The 21,394-nt window shown below is 48.8% G+C and overlaps 1 protein-coding gene and 1 pseudogene across 2 annotated transcripts in view; both read left to right on the forward strand.

Moving 5' to 3' along the window:
- GDAP1L1 (ganglioside induced differentiation associated protein 1 like 1) overlaps positions 1 to 15,454 on the forward strand; it is a 41,039-nt gene extending 25,585 nt beyond the window's left edge. For both annotated transcript variants that reach the window (XM_039864382.1, XM_039864381.1), the window contains 5 exons: positions 1,390 to 1,582; positions 2,557 to 2,730; positions 7,082 to 7,179; positions 7,979 to 8,093; positions 15,085 to 15,454. In XM_039864382.1, the coding sequence (XP_039720316.1) occupies positions 1,390 to 1,582; positions 2,557 to 2,730; positions 7,082 to 7,179; positions 7,979 to 8,093; positions 15,085 to 15,428 (924 nt within the window). In that variant the 3' untranslated portion in view covers positions 15,429 to 15,454. The remainder of the gene's footprint in view (positions 1 to 1,389; positions 1,583 to 2,556; positions 2,731 to 7,081; positions 7,180 to 7,978; positions 8,094 to 15,084) is intronic.
- On the forward strand, positions 5,352 to 5,470 carry LOC120604187 (uncharacterized; annotated as a pseudogene).
- Positions 15,455 to 21,394: the final 5,940 nt, after the last annotated feature.

A 21,394-nucleotide genomic window follows, 5' to 3' on the forward strand; every position in this document is an offset into this window, starting at 1 on the left:
TCACACAGCAAAGAAACAGTAGGCCCAGGCTTCAAGTCCAGGTCTGTCTAACTCCAAAACCTACCCTAATGCAAGTAGCTAAGGCACATTACCTCTACTGTATGCTGGACACCATTCCGCAAGGACTAATTATATAATTCTCACATCAGCCCTCTGAGGGAATTGCTAGTGAAACTCTCATTGGACAGGTGAGGAAACTGAGGCACACAGATGTAAAGCTATTTGTTAAGCCAAGTCATCCAACAAATAAGTGCTAAAGCTGGGATCTGAATTGACACAGTCTGGTACCCAGTCAAAGCTTCTGAACATGACCCCATGCTGCCCCTTCTGGGTTTTTAACTTGCAGCATCCGGGAGGGAGGCTATGGATGCCCAGTCCCCAGAGCTTCCACCTGGATGTGTGGGGATATTGATGCTCAGAAGGGGTGGAGTCACTTGCCATCTTTTTGCTGGGGGAACTTGGACAAGTGCCGCCTTCTTTCTGAGTCTCAGTCCACAGGAAGGGGAACATTGGACTAGGTGATCGCTGTCTTCCAGCTCAGAAATGTTGGGCTGGGTCAGGACATGCCCTAGCCTCAAGATTGGCTTCTACTGGCTAAAACGTTTGTCTGTGAACCCCTAGAGATGTAGGGGGAGACTAAGGAGCGGGCAGGCCCAGGACTCCCTGGAAGCAGCCCCCAGGGCAGAGAGCACTGGTCTGGGAGTCAGGAACCAGTGCTTCCAGGTTTAGGTCTGCTGTTAAATTGCTGTGTGACTTTGGGTAAGTTACTCACCCTCCCTGGGCTTCAGTTTTCTCATCAAGAAAAACAGGAAGTTAGTTTCTGTTCTGCTCACCTCTTGGAGGCAATTGTGAGCATCTAACAACCAGATGTGAAGTTGTTTGAGGGCGGCTCAACCTATGTTAGCAAATTACTTTTCACCTCATTTTGTTTCTCAAATAATTTGAAAAGTTTAGCTGATGATGATAAGAATTTCTGCAAATTTCCTGGCCAACTCCAGCCCCAGAGGCCAGGTCGAGAGCCCAATCATGCTAATGGTAATTGTGAATCAAGTGCCATTTATATACAAGACACTGAGTTGGTACTATTAATACTTCCATTTTGCAAATAAGGAAACTGAAACTCAGAAGGTTTAAGGAATCTGCCCAAACTCACACAGCGGAAACAGGAATTCTGTCCCCGGCATGTCCATCCGTGAAACCCAGCTCCAGGCCCCAGACCCCTGAGAGATAGATAGCCCCCTAGCCAGCTGCCCAAGAATGGGTTAGAAGCAACAGTGTCCCCTCCTGTATGTGACCTCTGACCTCCCTCCCCCATATGCTCCATCCCACCTGGGCAGAGTGTCCCCGTGTGTCCGCCCGCCTTCCCCTCTCTGACCCTGGCGCCTGCAGGTGCGGCTGGTGATCGCGGAGAAGGGCCTGGCCTGTGACGAGCGGGACGTGAGCCTGCCGCAGAGTGAGCACAAGGAGCCCTGGTTCATGCGGCTCAACCTGGGCGAGGAGGTACCTGTCATCATCCACCGTGACAACATCATCAGTGACTACGACCAGATCATCGACTACGTGGAGCGCACCTTCACAGGAGGTACAGCTGCCACAGCCACCAGGGGCCGCCCAGGCCCAGACAGGGTCCCGTGGCCTTGGGAAGCCTGGGAAAACCTGGGGAAACCCACCGGGGCCATGAGCAAGGCCCAGTCTCCCCCAGAAGGAACCACAGGGCTACAGGCAGGGCTCAAATGCCCTCTAGGAACTGCATAGTCCCTGGAGATCCCACAGACCACCCCCACTCCCTAGTACTCTTGGAAAAGAACAGACACCGCCCCCTTTGGAGCTCTGGTGCTATAGCCTCCTTCCCCAAGAACTCTAGAGGCCATGTCACAGGCATGGCCACAGATGGTTGGGAGCCCCTCAGGCATGAGCAAGACCCAGGCTCCCTTCTAAGTCCCCACAGACAGGGCCCAGATCTCCCAGGGATGCCAGGGTACCCACAGGCCCAGTCCCCTGGAGCCCTGTAAGCATAGTCAGGGTTATAGACTTCCAGGAAACCCACAGACATGAACCTAGAACCCTGCAGCCAGGAGCAGAACCCCGCAGAGCCCTATGCCCCCTTCTCTCTTCCTCCCTCTGGCCTTGCTCCATTCAGGAGCTCCCTGCCCATGGCAGAGCTGCAGACAGCAGCTGAGAGGGGATCAGGGCCTAGACATGCACCGTTTAAAAAGAATATGAATTAGTTGCCACCTTTTCAAAATCCAGGAGAGTTTAGTTTTGGACATCCAGGTTTCCAGCTTCTCTTGAAGTCTGTCAGGGGACAGCTCGGAGGGCTCCAGTGAGGCAAGGTAGGCAGGCTGGACCACTAGGACCCCGTCAGTTGGGTGGGGACTTTATTTCAAGGAGTCCAGGAAAGGGGATGGGCCAGGGACTGCCGAGCCATGACATTTTGGGGTTCCAGGATGCTGGGGTCGGGGTTTATAGGGTGCCAGAAGCTGTCCTCTCTGAATCGGGGGCAGGTGGCCGAGGCAGGGCCTGCGCCCCCAGTCTAGTCCCAGCTGTGCCTCGCAGAGCATGTGGTGGCCCTGATGCCCGAGGTGGGCAGCCCGCAGCACGCACGGGTGCTGCAGTACCGTGAGCTGCTGGATGCGCTGCCCATGGACGCCTACACACACGGCTGTATCCTGCACCCCGAGCTCACCACGGACTCCATGATCCCCAAGTATGCCACGGCCGAGATCCGCAGTGAGTACCTGGCGTGGGGCGCACCAGCCCCCTGACTGACCCCCTTCTTGGGCTCTCGGTGGGAATCCTCCCCCCTCCTCCTCTCGCTCTCACTCATGTCTCTTACTCTCCTTTTCCTTCCTTCTTTCCCTCTTCCTGTCTCTGCCTCTCTCTTTCTGTCTCTGTAAATCTCTCTCAATCTCTCTCGGTCTCTCTCTCTCTCTCTCTCCTGCTCTGCCTCATGCTTGCTTTCTCTCCACTGCTCCCTCGGACCTTCCGTCTCATTCATCCTGTTTGGCACTGAATATGTCTGTCTCTCTCCGGTAGTGTCTCTCTCCCCACTCCCCTCGCCTGGCCCCTTCTCTTGTCCTGCTATCCCATACAGAGGCTCCGCAGAGGCTTGTCTCGTCCATGAGGAGCTGGGGCACCTCCCCACAGGAGTCCCAGCTCCAGACACCTGGGTCAGAGGTCCAGGGAGGTCAGAGCTGTGGTTGGTATCCCAGGGCACTGAGTGACATCAAGGTTGGCGTCGCCAAAGAAGGCTGCCCAGATATGGCGAGGTCCCTGATTTCTGATTCAAGCATCACCAATGTACTGTCCTAACTGCCAGCCCATGGCCTAGTTCATCCTTTTGTTTCCAGCACCCAGTTAATGGGGATTGGATTAAATCAAGTTACCCATCAGCAACTGTCTACAGACTTTGGTCCAGGCTCTGTGCAGACACCACGGGGTCCTATAGACAGACGAGAAAGGATGATTCTAAGTAGAAAATAGGTGCTCAGTAAATGGTCACTTCCTACCTCGCAAAGGAGTCAGGCTGATGTTCGGAGGTGGGAAGGGTACAGACTGTGGAACTCAATCTCGTCCCCTTAAAGTATCCTCAAACAAGAATCAGAATTGATCTATATAGTCTCGTCCTCATTCAGTGAATAACGTTTATGAGGTTTCTTACGTCCCAGGCCCTGGTCAGGGGACAAGGGATGGGGAAGACACAGCTTCTACCATCCCAGGGTCATAGTTCCATGGAAGTAGAAAGACAAATAACTAGATAATTACAGTGTGGGACCAAGTCCATGTGAACAACCTCACAGGAGGGCGGTCTGGCATAAAAAGACCCACACCTTGGAGATTCTCCTGCAGTTACACTGGATGTGTGCACCAAGAAGTTTGAGGACATTCATTGCAGCATAAATGGTAATAGCAAGAGGCTGGAAATACCCAGCTGTCCATGAGTTGGGAAACTGGGTACATAAATTCTAGTACTCCCATACAATGGAATGCTGTGCCGCAGTTTAAAAACTACTAAGCCTTTGGAATACTCTCTAAGATATGTTAGTGAGTAGGAAAAAAGTGAAGGCAAAAAATGCATCTAGCGTGCCATCGTTAATATATTTTAGAAGGGGTTAAGTGGATACACAGGTGCTTGTAAAAGTTCGAAGTGTTTCTGGAAGGATGCACGAGAAGCGGCCAATAGTGCTTGCTGTGGGAGAACTAAGGGACTACAGATTGAGAGGAGAGAGATTTACTCTTTACTGTGCTTTCTTTAATATTGATTGAATTTTTAAACAAGTATGCACGCATAACCTGTTCAAAATCAAATTAATTTTTAAAATTTTAATCTAGTATCTATTAGTGGTATGATAAGGGGAGCATGGAGGCTGTGGGACCATAGAAGACGCCCTCCAGGGTGGTGGAAGGATTCTGAAATGCAGCAACATGCAAGGATGACCAGGAGTTAGAAGGAGAAGGGGAGGGAGAATCCTTTCAGGTTCAAGGGTGGGAGAAGGGGCGCCGTGTTCTGGGAACTGAAGGAAGTTCCGTGGTTGAAGTGTAGCCCAAGGGGGTGCAAGTGGTTGTGGTGTGAGCCTGGGGAGTAGGTCTGGCAGAAATGGAATTTTATCCAAAGAGCAGTGGAGAAACAGTGATGGGAAGTGACGTGCTCGGATCTACATTTACAAAGATCACTCAAATGAGAGAAGGGAAGGATGGGCGGAGCAGTTAGGACATCCTATCATCCAGTCGAGCAATAATGTGGCCTGGACTAGGTGGCGGCAGTCCTTAAGTGTTTCTGGGGGCTGGAGGCATTCCCCCTTCCTTCCCTGAGCCATGCGAATGTGCCTAGAAGGCAATAAGGGGTCCACAGTAGACTCAGCCTGCTTCCTCCTTTGAGGAGACAGAGAGGATCTCAGGGCTCCAGCCTAGCTGGGGAGGAGGGGGCAAAGATCTCACAAGATGCAGAACCCTCCAGTCATCCTGCAGTGACCCTCTAGTCAGTCCAAGGTTGCTCCCCGTGGCCTGGTTTGCCCTCTTTGAGGCTAAAGAGAGCCACATAGGCAGCTCCGGTGACTGGCAAGAGAGAAGATGCTCTACTTGACCTTCACATTTATAAAACATCAATGAGGCTTAATATAGCACAAATCCAGGGGTCACTTTTCACATAGACTAAAAGATCTGGAAATGTGTTTATTGGGTTTCTGTCAGGCCAGGAGATAGGGTGGTGAACGGTGAAATCTCAGAGGGAGGAGCCGAACAACTTTTGACACTCATTTGCTCACTCGTTCCATTCATTCATTCATTCGTTCATTCATTCAACATTCATGTTCTCTGCCAGGTCTGTACTGGGTTTTAAGAGAACAGAGATAGGCTACGGCCATGCTGCCCTGAACAAGCCCAACTCCATCTGATCTCAGAAGCTAAGCAGGGTCGGGCCTGGTTAGCACTTGGATGGGAGACCACCTAGGAAGACCAGGTGCTGTAGGTATAAAAAATAAAAAAAATAAGGGATTATAAGCTGACAAGGTCCTTGGCAATCTGTGAGGTCAACCAAGGGTTGCCTCACCTAAAAAATAATAAGATAACAGAGATGAATCTGACATAACTGCTACTCTCCAGAAGCTGAGATTCTAGTGGGAGACATATACATCCGGAAATAAGTACATTAGCATCAAAATCTCCATGTACAGCAGTACAGGTTGTACACTGCACAAATCGGGGGTCTCTTTTCACATAGACTACAGTGTGAATGGAGTTGTGCAATGGCACCTCTAACTAGTGTGTTTGAATTCTCTGACAGAATTCTGTACGGTATACACTGGAGGACAAAGGCACGGATGGAGTGGTCAGAACTTCTAGGGGATCAGGCTTCAAGGAGGAGGTGATCTTGAGCTGGATCTCGAAGGGCATTTTCAGGGAATGGCAAGCATTCGGAGTGGCTGAAATGTTGCCATCTGAAGACAGGGACAGTTGAGGGAACTCAGTGAAATATGGAGTTAGCGAGGAGAGAGGAGAGTGGATCCCACTGGGTCTTTTAAGGCACGTTGAGAAGCTCGGATATTAGCTGAGGGCAGTGAGGATCCAGGGATGGATTTTAAGCAGGGGGTGGCACGGTCAAATGTATATTTGAAGATCTCTCTGGCAGAAATGGGGAAAAGGGCTTGAAGGGAAGAGAGTGCAGGTGACAGGGGGTGAGTCAACATCATCCAGGCAAGAGATTACCAGGGATAGTCAGACGATTGAAAGGGAGAAGTGAAATACGGGAAAATTTATATTTTTCTCTTGTAAAACCCACAGTTTACAGTTAGACTTTCAAAGATTTTTCAAAGTTAGATGATAGGGCACTTCCTCTTTCCCATCAGGAATAATTTTCAAGGTGTGGCTTGAAGTCCATCATGGGCCCACTTTCTGTCACCCCTGCCTTTGTGGCATCAAGGCCAGTTTTCCTGGGAAAGAGGGTTCACCAAGTCCCTAAATCTTCAGGGAACTTGCTCCACCACAGGTGGAAGTTTCAGGACACCAAAGGTCTCTTACAGTTTTTCTTGCAATGAACACGTTTTTCCTTGTGGGTAGTGAGTGAGAACCGGGCCAAGAATCAGGCAGATCCAGGTTCAAAACCTGTTTGTCATTTCCTAGTGTAGAATGTTATTTAGTCCCTCTGAACCTATTTCCACACTGCAGAGGAGGGTTGGGAGAGACACTCGCTGAAAGGTGAGCTTGTTCAAGTCTAGAGTTACATCCACTTCTGGAAAACTAATCCCCAAGAGTAGTGTCCTCAGTGAGGTTTCTTGATGTCTGTGCCTCAGGCAGGTGGCCCTCTGGGTGCCACAGCATTTTGTTTCACCCTTCATTGCAGATTGATCCTGCTGGGTCATAGAGATTTCCTTATGTGTCTATCTCTCCCACTATCCTGAGCCTAGGGCAGGATGGCGTCTCATCCATCCCTATGTTGCAGCCTGTTATGCCTACTAAGTGCTAGCTCTCGATAGCGTTAGTTCCCAGACCAGTGTTTGGATGGAACCCACTCCAAGTTTGTGGGGGAAGGGATGCGGTGACACTGGGTATCAAAAGGACAAGAGCTTTCCTATTCTTTCCCCAGGACATTTAGCCAATGCCACCACGGACCTCATGAAACTGGACCATGAAGAAGAACCCCAGCTCTCTGAGCCCTACCTTTCTAAACAGAAGAAGCTCATGGTGAGTGCCTCCAAGCCTGCTCACCTCTCTTTCTCACCATCTTTTCCACGAAAAAGAACAAGGAGAAGCTGGTTCTAATAGAGGATCAGCTGCTAACAAGAAATGGAAAATCCGCTGGCTTTCTTTTCCAATCCTCTGTCATTTATCAGCTATTTGGCCTTGGGCAAGCCACTGTCCCCCTGGAGCCTCAGTTTCCTCATGTCTTGGGTTATGTCTCTAAAAGCAGAGCATTGAGCAGAAGTTCTTGGGTAAGTGTGGTACTGAGGGAGTGCTCTGAGGAGAACCCAGTAAGGATGGGAGGGGTAGAAAAAAGGAAGGGGCCAAGTTCACCTGATCCCACAGGGAGCTCTTGAGAGTAAGTGGCACCATAAAGTCGACTCACCTTGAGGCAAGGGAGCAACCTTTTATATCCCTAGTCAGTCATTGGCTACAGATTGCCTGGCAGAGGGGTTGAAGGGCTGAAAGGTGTGGGATAAGCTCCCGAGTATTTTTGGACTGCTTTTTATTGGCCAAGAGCAATTCTCTGGAGAAGGGGCAGCTATGAGCTACTATCAACCAACTCTCACAGCAGCTGGTATATGAGAGTACCAGCCCCAGGAAAGGGATCTGAGCAGGACAGCCAAGCTCACAGGACCGTTGTGAGTGCCAGATGAGGGCACTTTATACATTCATGGCATCCTATACTCTTGAGAGGATATTTGGATGCTGGATTTGCAGAAGGGGGTTAAGCCAAGCTCTAGTCATCCCAGCTCTATTGAAACCAACTCAGCTTCTCTACTCCTGCCTATCCTACCCCCAGGCCAAGATCCTGGAGCATGACGATGTGAGCTACCTGAAGAAGATCCTTGGAGAGCTGGCCATGGTGCTGGACCAGATTGAGGCCGAGCTGGAGAAGAGGAAGCTTGAGAACGAGGGTGGGTACCAAACCTGGGGTGGGTGGATGCTGGCACCCATCCAACCCATTGTTTCAAAAGATCTCAGAGGACCTCCCAGGTGGTTAGGATTGTGGGTCATGGAGTCGGAAGACCTAAGTTTAAGTCCTAGCTTGGCCACTCACTAGTCGAGTGACCATGGGTCAAGTACTTCATCTCCCTTGACCTTGGTTTCCATCTATAAAATGGGGATAGTAAAAAGACCTACTTCAGAGAAATATTGAGACATTGCATGAAATAATACATGTAGAGTGCTTAGATCAGTCCGTAGCACATATTGGCGTTTAATAAAGGTTGGTGAAGGTGATAATGATGGTGGTGATGGTGACCTTTCCCCTGCTCAAGGATGTATTATGGCTTATTCATGCTGCAGCCAGACATCCAGGCTCACGCAGACTCTGACCTTGGCTCTATCTGTTCTCTGGCCCCTGAGCACACCAGCTTCATTCTCGCCTCCACACCTTTGCCCCTGCAGTTCTTCCAACCCGGAGCACCCTCTTGACACCACCCGGCTCCTTTTTCCTTTGACATACCATCTTTGCCACAGCCCTTCTTCGAATGTCATTCTGTACCTTCCCCTTGCTCTGTTCTAGGCTGCCTGTTATCTTGTTTATTCAACTATACACATTTATGGAGCCTATGCAACATGTGCTGCTACACCCAAGGCTACACATACACACATCTACTGTGTGTACATTGGAAAGTTGCAGAGCACAGTGTTCTAAAAGATGGGTTTAGAGTCAGACAGATTTGAGTGAGAGTTCCAGCTTTGCTGCCTGTACTGTGTGACTTGGACAAGTTGCTCTCCCTATTGGAGCCTCAGTTTCCTCATTTGTAAAATGGAATGATAATAATGCAGCTTAAAACCTTAACCCTCCCCCTCGTTGGACTCTTGTAAAAATTAAAAGCACTCGGCACAGTGCCTGGACCATACTAGTTTAACACATATGACAGCTAATTCTCCAGATGAGAAAACTGAGGCTCAGAGAGCTGAAGTGACTTGCTCAAGGTCACGCAGCTTGTGAATAGCATAGTTAGGGCAAGCACAGGTTCCCTCTCGATGGGTCCAGTGTTCTTCCAGCATCTCACGACTGAGGCCTGGGCGCCAGGCACACACAGATACCTCGAGCCTCAGCAGGGACATTAGCATGTGTACTGAAGCCAGCCGCCTTCAATCCTCTCTAGAAAAAAAAGCATGATAATAGCTAACTGAGGAAAAATAACACATACCTCAAGAGGAACTTTCTCGTTTCCATCAGTGAGGGTGCCGAAGGGAGCAATTACTAAAGAGTGCTCAGGGGCCAAACGGCATGGTGGTTCCAAGACTGGCCTTTGGGGTCAGACAGAGTCCCAGCCCTGCCATTCTCTCACTGGGTGACTTTAATTCTCAGGTCTATCTTATATATTTATGCATTAATTTTGTAGGGCTGCCATAAGAAAATACCACAGACTGCATGGTTTAAACAACAGAGACTTGTTTTCTCACAGTTCTGGGGGCTGGAACCCTAAGATCAAGGTGTTGGCAGGTTTGGTTTCTCCTGAGGCCCCTGTCTTCGGCTTAGAGATGGCCGCATCCTCGCTATGTCTTTTCTCTGTGTGTGCACACCTGGTGTCTCTGAAGCAAAATGTCCTCTTCTTATAAGGACTCCAGTCAGATTGGATTAGGGCCCACCCTAACCACCTCATTCTAACTTACTCACCACTTTAAAGGCCCTTTCTCTAAATACAGCAGTCTGAGATACTACAGGGTTAAGGCTTCAACATAGGAATATAGGTGGGAGGACAATTAGGCCCATAACAATTTATATACTTAATGACACTTACTGTGTGTCAGGCACTATCCTAAGTGTTTCATATATTTTAATTCATTTAATCCCCATAACAACTCCAGGAGGTAGGTAATATGAGTAACCCCATTTAACAGGTGAAAAAATTAAGGCACAGAGAGGTTTGGTGACCTTCCCAAGGTCACACAAATAGAAGTGCTGGAGCCAAGATTCAAACGCTGGCTCCCAGAGTCGAGTTCTTAAGCACTAGTTATGGTGCCTCTTCTGTTTGGTAAAAGGGCCGTTGTGAGGATCAGTGAGAAAATGCATGTAGGGGCCTCAGCACATTGCCCGGCATATGGTATGGAAGCGTCTGCAAATATTAGCTGCTGTTGTGATTAAGGCCGACGCAGGGTCTGACCTGGGTAGAGGCCAGAGTTGATGGTCCTGGAGAATTTCTGTGGATAGGCAGTCCTCAGGTGATCCTAGCCTGGGAGGCTCCTGTCCTGTTTTGTCCTGAGGTCTTCCAACAGGCAGCACTGCACTGCCCCATGACCACATGGCTGGGGCTGATTAACGTGGAGAGGTGCGGGCAGACCTTGTGTCCTTCTGGGGCTGCAGGTGGCAGCAGAGGCCCAGGGAGGTGCCTATGAGTTTTAAAGTTCTGACTGGCTGGGCCCACATGGTCTCTGTCACTCATTTACCCAGCAGGGTGTCCTCAAACCTTCTGGGGGGAATGCTCACACCCTCCACTTCTCTCCTTGTGGGGCAGAGCCAAGGGCTAGGAGATCTGATAATGTCACGGTTAAGACCCTAAATGAAGCCACTTCCAGATATAGATATGGGCGAAAGCATCCCAGGTGTTCAGTTTGAGACACAGCGAGTTTGAACTGCCTTTGAGACACCCAAGGGGAGATGTCACATAAGCCATTAGATATTCTAGTGTCACTTTCAAAGGAGATAGAGACTTGCGAATCTTCAGCATATATTTGGCGCTTAAGGCCATAGAATTGGATAATTTCATCTAGGAGAGTGGAGAGAGAGATTGAGACCTGCCGAATTAGTTATCTATTGTTATGTAACAAACCGCTCCTGAACTTAGTAGCTTAAGCAGAAAACATTTCCTGTATCACACATTCTCTGTGGATCAGGAATTCTGGAGCAGCTTAGCTGGGTGCTTCTAATCGGGGCTGTGTGGTGCAGGCTGCAGTCCAGTTGTTGGCTGGGGCTGCAGACTTTAGAGCTGGAGGATCAGCTTCCAAGATGGCTCATTCACAGGGCTCTTAACTAGAGGTCTCAGTTCCCCGACTGCCTGCTGGCAGGAGACCTCGGCTCCTCACCACACGGGCATCTCAACAGGGCTGCTTGAGTTTCATTACAACACGGCAGCTGACTTCCCCCTGAACAAGTGATCCCAGAATGGAAGAGCGAGCAGAAGCCACAATGCTTTATATGACCTACCATTGGAAGCCACTATCACTTCTGCCACATTCTCTTCCTCGGAAGCAAATCATGAAATACAACTCATATTCAAGAGGAGGAAAATTAGGCTCCACCAAAGGGAAGAATATCTGTAGACATATTTTAAAATCCCACCGCTGCCCTGAGATCTCCCACATTGAGAGAGGGGTAGAAGCAGAGAAGCAGACAAAGTCGACTGCGTTGGAGTGGCCAGTGAGGCAGGACGACCCCAGGTCCTAGGAACCCAGAAAGTGTGCTGGGAGGCTGCGTAAACCAAGGATAGGAAAGCGCCCCCTGGATTTCGTTCCATGGCTGCTGGTGGTGACCTCGCTAAGGGCAATTTCACTGGAATGTGGGGGCAAAAGGCTGAAGAGTGAATGGGAGGTGAAGAATGAAGACAGCAAGTATAGACACCTCTTTAGGGAAATTTGGCTGTAGAAGGGAATAGAGAAATGGGGTGGGGACTGAAGAAGGGCGTGGGGTGAAGGGAGGAATTTTTTAAAGATAGGAGATACGAGAGTGTGTTTTCAGGCTGGTAGAAACGACCCAGTAGAAAAGAGAAAGCAATGACAGGACCGAAGATGCTAAGTCGGTGAGAGGACGGGGCGGGCGTGTGTTCTGGCGAGCCCCGCCCCCCGCCCCAGGAAACAGGGCCACTGCAAGTGAAAGTCAATTGGAGCAGGCCTAATAAAGAAACTGTTTACAAACATGTGGACAGGATTCCGGGAACCCACAAGGAAAAGCGTGGTATCCTGGGCCTGAGGTTGTGAGGGGTAGGAGCAGTGTCAAGAACGTGGACAGAGAGGCTATGTGGAGAAGGCCACCTGACAGGAGCTGTCACTTTCACTCTGGAGATAGAGCCCGTCCACGGCAACCCACAGAGAGGAAACTGAGGGAAGGAAGACTCTGACCTCTCTCTCATCACCCTCCTGTCTTCTGCCACTGCTCCCCATTGGCCGAAACCCACGGAGCCAGAGCCAGAGGGCGGGTATCCATCCAGTCGTCCTCCGGGGGCACAGAGCAGCGTAGAGAACAGAAAGCAGTGGATCGAGAAAGGCAACAGGAAGATACGCAGCATGTGACAGATTCAGATAACCGCAGAGGCCTGGCCCTGAGAGTACGCGGCTCGTGCCCACGGTCATATCAGGAGCGTGGCAGAAGGCACAGGCGTGTGCCTGGGTTTGTGGGTTTCATGGTGGGGAGTGAGGGCTTCCATGTCTGAAGGCTCCTGTTTTCTGAATGAAGCAAGAGGTGATGTCATCGGCTGAGAGAGAAATGAGGCATGAGGTGAAAAGATGGAAGATGTGCAATTGTCTCTATGGAGAGGGGGAAGCGGGCCCGCTTGAGAACTATTATAGGACCGGGCAGTGCTAAGTGCCCTCTTGGGCTTTGCGGTCATGAATTTAAAGAGTAACTGGTCAGCGTAACTGTTTCCAGCAGACTCAGCTGGCTGACTCAGAGAAGGCACAAGATAGAGTTTGTCCAGGGCTGGGATTGCCAAGGGTTCACACGACTGGAGGAGGGAGGAACGGAAGGGGTCAGGCCCTCTAGGGACATGCCAGATAGTTCCACATGTAGGCTATCAGTATTAGCCTAGCAACACAAACACAGGCATGGACGTGCTTAAAGAGTGACGCGTGCATACGTGCTTACGAACACCTGTCTGCAGGCGAATGGCCAAATGGATGTGGGCATACACTTCATACATCATACATGTGGTAATCCACACACCACTTGGACACAGACACCCACGTGTGCGGATATCCACATACATATACACCATCAGCTGCACGGATTTGAGCAGACATACATAACCATGCTTAACACAGACACAGATGGCTCCACCACAGACCTAAGCAAAGAACGCACCTATCGAACAGGGCCTGAGTGTAAGTAGAGATACATGCATGTGCCCACGTTCATTTGCATGTCGAAAGCAGCAGCGTAACGTGGTTACAGCACAGACTCCGGAATCAGATAGCCTGCGTCAGACTCTGCTCTGCCACTTACTTGCTGTGTGGCTTTGACCAAGTTACTTAACCTCTCTGTGCCTGTTTCCTCATCTGTAAAATAGGGATAATACTAGCACCTACTTGATAGGATTGTTGTGAGGATTAAGGAAATAACACTACATTCTCCTGGTTTGTCTCCCGCCACACAGGCTGCTCCTCCTCGGGGGCCTTCGCTGGTTTATTCTCTTTGCTCAGTATCTAAGCCTTGGAGTGCCCCGGGGTTCAGTCCTTGGGGCTGTTCTTGATTCTGCCTACACTTATCCAGGCTGTAGCTGGGGACTTCCACCCCTCGATCCTGCCTCCGTCCACTGCGCCTCACCCCCATCACACTCACCTCCCTGTGTACCTGGCAGTAATTCCCTGACTATCATGAGCTCTCCCTCGCCTGCACCTTCTCCATCATACTTACTCACTTTGCAAAACCTCAAGCCAGGATAAGTCCAACTGTTCACCTACTCAGCGTCTGTGAACCTGAACATGGCTGGAGAAACACACAGAGTGCTGGCTGCTCTCACTTTGATTTTATGACCACTAACCTTAGATGGACTTCCGGCTTCCCTAGACCTCCCACTGTCCCTTCTCCAGAAGACTGCTTAGTACCCTCTCCTTTCTCTTCAACCCTCCAGCCACTTTGCCCACATCTTCACTCTCAACTGACCACTTTCTTTCTACATCACTGAGAAAATGGAAGCATTAGAAAGAGATCTTCACAGCTCTGACCCCCACAACTACCTACCCACCACCATTAGTGTACATATATACACTGTGTTTTATCAATTCTAAGATGCATCTTTGCTAAATCATACGTTAACATCTCTGAAATTAGAATGTTTCTTACAATCAATATTTTAATTGGCATTGTTTGTCCTCTGTAGGTGGATGTCTTATATTTGACAGCAACTTAGACTTGATGGACTATGGCATCCCCACACTCCCCCTTGAGATGAACTGCCCTCAACTAGCTAAGACCAGTCCTTGTGTACTAGGTGCCATCCATGGTCGTCCAATCAAGGACATCACATCAGTAATTCTCTCCACTTGCTCCTGTGGAATCATTTCCCCCTCTCTGCTAGATCAGTGCTATTGACATGTTTTTTTTTTTCCTCCCAACTTACAAAAACACTTAACTTGTCTCAAATTATTAGTGTATCCTTCCCCTTACAGCAAAACTCCTTGAAGGAGTGCTCATTGTTTGCCAGTGCCAATTTTTTTTTCCTCCCCCTCTCTCTTGAACTTTTTCCAAGCATCTACTCCAATTGCTCTTTTCAAGGTCACCAGCTGCCAGATGCAAACGCCATTCTCAGACCTCCTCTTACTTGACCTCTCTGCAGCATCTGAGCACAGCTGAGCACTCCCTTCCCCTTGGGACACTTTCTCATTCTGACTCCCAGGACACCCCACTCTCCTGGGTCACCTCCCACATCCCAGGCTGCTCCTTCTCAAGTTCCTTCCCTGGTTTCTCCTCGTTGCCCAATATCTCAGTCTTGAAGTCCCAAAGCTCAGTCCTGGCACTTAAAAAGTCAATTGGTTTAAAGAAAAAAAAAAATGATCATAGGGGTAGCATAAGGATATGGCAAAATCATTAAAGTTGTAGAGGAGTGAATGACATTGGGGAGACACTGTGGCCGACAAACACCAGAGGAGTCGAGGAGAGAGGATTTGAGAGTACGAGGGGAGAAAAGCTGATGCCCCGCCCCCGTCTCCACCCCCCATCTCTTCTCTCTTCTACTCTAGGGCAGAAATGTGAGCTGTGGCTCTGCGGCTGTGCCTTCACCCTCGCTGACGTCCTTCTGGGAGCCACCCTGCACCGCCTCAAGTTCCTGGGACTGTCCAAGAAATACTGGGAAGATGGCAGCCGGCCCAACCTGCAGTCCTTCTTTGAGAGGGTCCAGAAGCGCTTTGCCTTCCGGAAAGTCCTCGGTGACATCCATACCACGCTGCTGTCGGCCGTCATTCCCAACGCGTTCCGGCTGGTCAAGAGGAAACCGCCATCTTTCTTTGGGGCCTCCTTCCTCATGGGCTCCCTGGGCGGGATGGGCTACTTTGCCTACTGGTACCTCAAGAAAAAATACATCTAGAGCCAGGCCCAGGCTTGGTGTCTGACTGTCGGTGTCTCTGTGCTGTGTGATCCCCAGTGAGCTCTCAGTAACGCACTGTTTCATGAACACTTGGACAGTCCCTCCCCACCCCTCGTTCAGAGTAATTCTATCGTCAGTGTGAAAACATTCCATAGTTTAGAAGTAGACGTCGCCAATGCCACGGCTCTACTAAAGGAGAGAAAGAGAGAGAGAGAGAGCGAGCAGAAACAAAACACGAATGCCTTTCCTTTCGCTTCAAGGTCTCAAGATGGAACTGTGGGGACTGGTTAGGATCTGAGGTGATTCCCAGGCTGTTTCACCCACTGAGGCCCAGATTCTGGGAGGTACTGGGGGCTTGGAGGGCCTGACCCTCTCATCCCCTTCCCTCTCGCCCAGGGAACTCTTCCACAGGACAAAGCCAACATCAAGACTCAACTCTTCTAAGTGGTACCTCCGGGTGGTGGGGGGCGGGGACCTAGAGATCCGGAGACCCCGTGGGGAGCCCCTGAAGATCGGCAGGGGCTTCATTCTTCTCCTGGATGAGGAAAGAAACAGCACTGGCTGGAACCAAGGCAGTGGCATCCAACCACCAGGCCATGAGTGGGACCGACACCACAAGCACACCCTTACCCTCTTCCTGATGCGGCCAGTGAGTTTGGTTTGGCATTTCACCAGTAATCTCTGAAGGCACCATTCTCTTCCCACCTGAAGTTAAGTTTTCCCACCATGTGAGGCAGACTTACAGTAAAAGCCATGTCGACCTTAGAAGGTCAGTCCTGGCCCAAGTGCAGGGGTGGATCTGGAGGCAGATGAACCTCAAGTCCCTCTCCCAGCCTCTGCCAAAGCCATCTCCCTTAATGCCCACCTTTCCCGTCACTTGTGGAGCTCCCCACATGCCCCACCATGCCATGCAGCGAGTCTCTGCACCCATGCTGCCTGCCCTGGTCATGTCTCACTTTCCTGTGCCTTTTGCATGTTGGGAGAGGGTGTAGGTGTTACTGCCACTCATGCTCAGAAACCACTGAAAGCCCCCAATAAAGCATCCAGGAGAAGCAGTTGCTTTTAATTTCTAAACCTGTGTTGTCCATCTAGCTCTCATTTCTAAAGGCTGGGGCCAGAGAGCTAGAGAGAGCTCCCACAGAGCTAGTGAGAGTGGAGTTCAGGTCTCAAGTTGCTGAGTGTAGGGATGGCTTCTGGATAGACTTTGCAAAGCTTTGCCCTTGACATAAACCCACCTCACTTGGACACAGTGCTTCACAGTTTACAGAGCATGTTCACAGACATTTGCTCATGTTAACCTATACATAGGCTTTCAAGGGGCACCCAGGGCACATGCTCCCACAATTTTCTCAGAGGGAAAAATGTATTTAAATTCCCCAGGAACATGAAATCAGGAGTATAATTTGTGGAACATAGAGAATAGTTTCATTTATTTTACAAAAATATATAAGAATTTGCCTATTTTTTTTTTTTTCCATCGAGATGTCTAGCCAGGGCCAAGACAGGGCAAGCACAAATCTTGGAGACCAAAGACACTATCAGGCACAATCCACCTCTCTGGCTACTCAGACATCCACCCACTCCCACTCACAATTACGTTCCACTTAAGAACAAAAACATCATGCTTTATCCCAACAGGCCCAACAGCTCTCCTGAAATAAGGACATACTCTCTTAGCCAAAAATGAGAGCCGAAGCCCCATCAGTCAGTAACGCAGTCTGGGTGACGTCGGGTTCTCGTCTCATTCTTCCTTTAGTCCTAGAGATCACAGGCCTACCCCAGTATACTGTACTATGCAGATTAAAATGTAAATTTAACCATCACCAGCATTCCTCATATGCAATACACACACAGACACAATCGGAAAGGAAATACTCGTAGCTGCTAGAGCTCTCATTTCCGTCATTGAGTCTAAGGCCATGGTGATGTTTATAATTTCCCTTTTCCCACTTGCTAGTCTATGTTCTCTTTGGCCTCAGCCAGGACCTTGTGGTTGAAGTATTTTACTGGTGAAATGACTCAGACTTTAGTGATCCTTGGGCTGCTGTGGTCTTCTATTAATCTTTTACTGTGGGATGTGGAAGTCCGACAGGGCACTCAGAGAATCCTCTAGTTCTCATATACAGTCTTCCATGCCACCACTGTAGCAGCAACCTGATTTCCCCTTGATCAGGAACAATCATGCCAACCAGTAGAATAACCTACTCCTTTGCCTGTAGTTTCAATGGTGTGATGGGCTCAAAATGGCCAAGTGGCAGTCTCAGCTTCTAATTCAATCTATGTGTTCCCTAATAGAAATGGTCCTCCCTTGGGAACTATAATCTCTAAGCCATGGAAGTGCAAAGTTTCAGGGATGGAAAGCAACACTTTGGTGATTTTGTGCAATCTTCAAGTAGCCACTCCCATTTCCGCCTCAGCATTGCTGGATCCATGTTTTCTGGGAGTAGGAGAAAGAGCACTGTGGTTGATACAAAGTATATACTGCACCCTGTAGGACAGTACCCCAACATTGCAGTGTCTCCTAGGTGGCCCTATAAGGGAGTCTTCAATAGGCCATTTCAATGTTCTGTAAGTCCAGCTGCTTCTATTAGAATATATGATGAGAGCAGAAAAGTCCACAGGTATAATCAATCACACAGCTGCATTTCTTTTGCTATAATATCAACTCTCTGGTCAGAGCGATGTTGTATGGAATACCAGGACCGGAACCAGGGTGTCCATGGATGGTGTGGTCAAAGAGGGCAAATCCACATATGGAACATACAAAATTGCGCTCCCTCCCTGATGGAAGAGGTCGATGTAATCGACCTGCCACCAGGTGGCTGGTTCTTACAGGGAATGGGTGCCGAATCAGGAATTCTGTGCAAGTACGGCCCTCAGTGGTGGTTTTAGCTAAATCAGCCTTGTTGAGAGGAAGCCTATGTTGTTGTGTCCACTTATAAACTCGGTCTCAGTTACCATGGCCATTTTGTATGTGAGCCCATTGAGCAAGTATAGGATTGCTGGGGAAAAGGAAATGACTGACATCTACAGAACAAGTCATCTCGCCCATCTATTGAGAGTCACTTCTGCAGTGGATACCTTTTGGGGGGATTTTTGCACAGAAAACAAATATCCTCTCCTTCTGTGCCCACTGTTAGAAGTCCATCCGCATACCTTCTTCCACAGACCTCCTTATTACCAATGCTCCAGTCTTGCTCTTTCCATGTTCCTGATCACCCAGACAAACCAGCCATCCTGTGAATACTGGACTTCTGTCTCCATCTGGATAAACTGTGCAACTGTATGTAGTTATCCCTCGTTATCGGCAGGGGATTGGTTCCAGGACCCCCCATGCAAACCAAAATCCACAGATGCTCAAATCACTTATATAAAATAACATAGTATTTTAAATCATATTTAAATATTATAGGATGCTCAAATCACTTATATAAAATGACATAGTATTTTAAATCATATTAAAATTATACTTTAAATCACCTCTAGATTTCTTACAGTAATACAATATGTTATGTAAATAGCTGTTATACTGTATTGTTTAGGGAATAATGACAAGAAAATAGTCTGTACACGTTCAGTACAGACCCAAACAGCAACCAATCATAGGCGTAACTACATAGTACACATCAGCAACAATGTAACCTTTTTTCAGAATATTTTTGACTTATGGTTGGTTGAATCCGTGGATGCAGAACACACGGCTACGGAGGGCCAATGGCACTCCTGTAGTGATGCCACCGTCCATTTCCAGTTGGCACCAGGCCTGAGCTTTTTCTTCCTCCATCAGTTGATCACAGGGAATTTGCCACTGGGCCTTAGGTGTCGATTGGGGAAGAGGTGGCCATGTGGCAGGAATAGGTGGCATAATCTGAACTGTTTCACTTTCACCTGATGATAGAATGCCGTACTACATGCCTCGCTTTATGGCTCGAGGGATCAGATGACACCTAGTTCGTGATGGCAGCTCAGGTTGCACAGTCACTTCGTGTCTCATGCTCAGGTGTTCGGTCTCTACCAGGGCCCAGTAGCAAGCCAGACACTATTCTCAAAAGGACAACCGTTATTTGCAGAAGAGGACATGACTTTGTTCCAAGTCCTAGGGATAGGCACTGAGATTTTTCTATTAGGGCTTGCTGAAAGCTCCTTACAGAATGTCTATGACACAGACAATTTAAGCATCAGTGGATCTGCTGGGTTATAAGTCTTCCAGTTGGCAGAGCATGTTGCACTGCAGCCTGAATATGCTTTGGGACTCATTCAAAACTGGATATTTTATGGGTTACTCAGTAAATAATTTGGCGCAGCACACACAAACGGGTGTATGTCACCTTCCAAACCCAAAGAGGGCACCAGTTGCTGTGCATTTTTTCTTAGTGACAGGAGCAGCAACTTGCCTTTCACGAGGAGAGGATAACCTGGTGTTTCCTAACCTCTGGGTCCCTAAAAACTTTACCGAGGTGCCAGACCTCTGGACGTGGGGTTTATATACCAGCTTCCAGCATGCCTGGGTCTTACCGAAACATCTGGTATGCTTGCTTTTTCCTGCTCCGTAGGTACAGGATGATATCATCAATGGAGTGGATCAGTGTTTTGTTATGGATAATCAAGGTCTCTACAGATTAGATGATGACAGAGAATAGAAAATCGCAGTAAGAAAGTGAAGATGTATTGCTGCCCAGCCAATGGTTTTTCGTGGTCCTCGCTAGCTGATAGAGAGAATAACACTTTCCAGGCCAAGAGTTGAATACAAAGTGCCAAGACTGTGATGATTTGCTTTAATACAGAAACCACATCTGAAAAAAAAAAACAACTGCAGTTTAAACCACCACCTGATAGAGTTACAGTGTCCATTCATTGGAGAAAGATAAATCTTTTCAATAATAAGCAGCCCTTGTAGGCGCTTGCCATTTTAAAGCTTATAAAATATTTTCCCATCCATGATTTCATTAATCCAATTAAAGACTAGTGAAGTAGAAGGTATTATCCCCATTTCACAGGCGGGTAACAAACTCAGAGAGGCTAAGTGACTTGCCTAAGATAACGTAGCTGAGTTGATAGGCAGGACTTGAATGCGGTCCAGTGCTTCTAATAACTCCAGTTGAGAGTCAGTTCATGCCCCCACCCACTCACCCCTGGATCAGTCCCCAGCAGCACAGGGGTACCTGTCAAATGCAGCATGCTCAGGACATGCAATCAGAAGGCAAGAAGTGATGAAAGGAATGGGTGGGAAATGGGCCACAGCAGCTCAGTTGGGCAAGGCCTGAATAACTTTGTTCCAGAAACAAGATGCTAATCAGGGTGGCTCCCAGGCATCCCCACCTACTCACCTCCTAGGCACTCAGACACACGTACCCCAGGCAGCCACACCCTGGCAGAGAAGAGAGGGAAAGTGCCAGGGCTCCATGATAAAGCTCCCAGCTCAGTCCCTCAAAATACACAGCCTGGAAACCAGGGTCAGGCAGCCCATGGATTGCCCGTGAGTAGACAGCACCTCAAACAGGGAGACCTGCTTTACGATGGCCGAAAAGACTCCATGGATACACAGATGTCCTTCCTTTCGGCTCTTCTGGAAAACACTTCTCTTGCTCTCTCCTGCCTCCTACTTAACCCTGAAACCAGACTGCAGTCTCAGGGACTCCATGCTGGATCACTGGACGTGGCCTTCCACATTCATTGACTACATTTTAACGGCCTTTGAGTTGATCAAAATCAAAACACCAACATGTATGGGATTTGTTTGTCTTTATTTTAAAGTAGTATGGTAATGAGGACACATTAGAGACTTACTGTGCACTTGAAAGACATTTATATAGCACCTCACATATACTAGATCCTATTCAAGCACTTTATAAGTATCAATTCATTTAATCCTAACAACTCTCTCAGGTAGGTACTTATATTATCCCTATTTGACAAATGAGGAGACTGAGGCTGAGAGGTTAAGGAACTGACTGTTGATGGTGACA

Source organism: Pteropus medius, unplaced genomic scaffold, assembly GCF_902729225.1.
Source record: "Pteropus medius unplaced genomic scaffold, Ma_sr-lr_union100, whole genome shotgun sequence".
Classification (NCBI taxonomy): Eukaryota; Metazoa; Chordata; class Mammalia; order Chiroptera; family Pteropodidae; genus Pteropus; species Pteropus medius.